Source organism: Juglans microcarpa x Juglans regia, chromosome 6S (genome assembly GCF_004785595.1).
Source record: "Juglans microcarpa x Juglans regia isolate MS1-56 chromosome 6S, Jm3101_v1.0, whole genome shotgun sequence".
Classification (NCBI taxonomy): domain Eukaryota; kingdom Viridiplantae; phylum Streptophyta; class Magnoliopsida; order Fagales; family Juglandaceae; genus Juglans; species Juglans microcarpa x Juglans regia.
Genome location: NC_054605.1, coordinates 11,497,763 through 11,500,143, shown reverse-complemented (window position 1 = coordinate 11,500,143; position 2,381 = coordinate 11,497,763). Strand labels below are relative to the sequence as shown.

General features: G+C 40.0%; 1 protein-coding gene across 1 annotated transcript; it reads left to right on the top strand.

The window, feature by feature from the left end:
* The first annotated feature begins 253 nt into the window (after positions 1 to 253).
* Positions 254 to 997, top strand: LOC121237757 (60S ribosomal protein L27a-3). The gene has a single exon (XM_041134628.1). The coding sequence runs from the start codon at positions 404 to 406 to the stop codon at positions 842 to 844; it is 441 nt and encodes a 146-aa protein (XP_040990562.1). The 5' UTR covers positions 254 to 403; the 3' UTR covers positions 845 to 997.
* The last annotated feature ends 1,384 nt before the right edge of the window (positions 998 to 2,381 follow it).

Here is a 2,381-nt window from a genome sequence, read left to right as displayed (position 1 = left end):
ATCTATATTTTATGTCGGAGAAAAGAATAACCAAGACTAAAAAGATAATTAATATTATTTTTTATATAAGATTTAGTAATAAAAAAAGGGAATAATACAAAAAAATTTATTATAATATGTTTGAATTTAAACTTATCATAATCAAACAAAATCCACATAAATTCTTTTTAAAAAATATTTTTACAAAATAATTATGGCTAGATATTTTTGTAAAAAAAGAAAAAAAAGAACAAGACGGTGATAAATAGTAAATACCCGAAGTTGTAAAAAGTAAAAACACCACCCCAAACCCTCGTCTGGGTATCACTATAAAAGCCATTTAAACCTAGTTTCAAGGCTTTGCCATCTCCCCCGAAACCCTAACCCAACTTAGCGAGGCTGCGAGAGGGAGAGAAGCGAGAACATGACGACCCGTTTCAAGAAGAACCGGAAGAAGCGCGGGCACGTGAGTGCTGGGCACGGTCGTATCGGTAAGCACAGGAAGCACCCTGGAGGTAGGGGAAACGCCGGAGGGATGCACCACCACCGCATCCTCTTCGACAAGTACCATCCGGGGTACTTCGGCAAGGTCGGCATGAGGTATTTCCACAAGCTGCGCAACAAGTTCTACTGCCCAATCGTCAACGTCGACAAGCTCTGGTCGCTTGTGCCCCAGGAGGCCAAGGACAAGGCCACCAAGGACAGCGTGCCTTTGGTCGACGTCACCCAGTTCGGCTTCTTTAAAGTACTCGGAAAGGGAGTCTTGCCCGAGAACCAGCCCTTCGTTGTCAAGGCCAAACTCGTCTCCAAGATCGCCGAGAAGAAGATCAAGGAGGCCGGTGGGGCCGTGGTTCTCACTGCTTAGGAGGTCGTTGGATTTTCTCGGGTTTTGCGATTTGTGGGTTCAGATGCTTGGGATTTTGTGTTTGATGGTTTGATTGATATGAACTTGTTTAGTTACTGTTGGATCTCATATTTGGATATCATTTGAATGGGAAATGTTACAAATTTTGATCATGGTACTTCGATTGTGCTATTTAATTGTTTGCAGATATGTCTGTATGTTGGATGTGAAATCCTGAGATGGGAAATGTTCAAAAGATCTGAAAAAAAAAGAAGATCAATGCTGTTTTCTAGATAATAAGGCTTTATTCTTTGGAAAATCCGAGCTCTATGACCATTTTGTTCGAACAGATGGCAGCTATGCACAAAATGTTGTCAAGACTCGATAACCACTCAGAGATGGTGCTATGAAGAATAAGATGAAAATGTTTTATCACTCGGCATATGCGGAGTGATTCTTGGGTGGTTGGGTTTAGACATTAGGGTTTTTGAGTATCCATGTTGATAAAGCTCGTATGAATGACCAATTTGGTTTGAACCCAAGGACTAAGCCTTCCACACGATCATTATTTATAGATTTTTCATTCATATGGAAAAAGTTATATGTTGCACTTTCATTTTACTCAATATTCTTATAGATATAAAAAAAAAATTACTTTCTATTCTTCTGTATTTTTTATGACAAATTCCAGAGTCGTTTGCACTAGGGGTGTATAGGAGCCGCCAAAATCGGTCGGAACCAATTAGACCGGCCGCCAGAGCACGAAATAGGCAAGGAACCGGTTGGCGGGCAAGAGGATTTGAGAGAAAGCCAAATCGACAGTTTGACGCCAGTTTGAACTTCTGAATCGACCGATCGGGTCCTTTTTTTTTTTGGAATACATGTATATAAAACGGCACCATTGTATTTAAATGAGTGAAATAACATCGTTTTAGGATCTAGAAATTAAAAAAAACATATATAATAGAACGGTGCCAATTGTTTCAAAATGGATTAATAACCTCCCACCCCTTTCTTCATCTTCTTCCCAGATCTTCTTCTTCTTCTTCAATTCCTCATTTGCAACTTTCTTCTAAACTCCCATGGCAGATGACGGCGCGATGCGTCTTTTTCTTCCTCAATTCCTCCAACTTCACAAAAGATGGAGAAGGTAGACGAAAGATTGCACCGATGCACGTCAAAATCGATATGATCGGTTTTCTCTCCCCAATCGACTGGTTTCGGCCGGTTCAATAGACTCATGACAGATATCGGTGGGGTCTTGGTTTGGCACTGAAACCGACGTCGACCCATCAGTGTACAATCCCAGTTTGCATTGCAACATTTTTTATCTGGTTAAACTTTAGACTCGTGTAATGCGTTTCATCATATAGATAAGTTAAACCATCAGCTATTCAATAATGAAACGTGATCTCTAGAAATTCTTTGCACTCGAAGATTCGTAATCTTAGATCCCATTAAGACCGAACATGAGGTCAAAGCGCTGCACAATAAACATCTTCTCTAATGACCTAAAAATAAGAAAATTCCAGTCTAATTTTGAAGCGGGATTGAGCAT

Bases quoted from the DNA above. Each gene is read 5' to 3' on its own strand.
- LOC121237757 (XM_041134628.1), top strand. From the start codon at position 404: ATGACGACCCGTTTCAAGAAGAACCGGAAGAAGCGCGGGCACGTGAGT.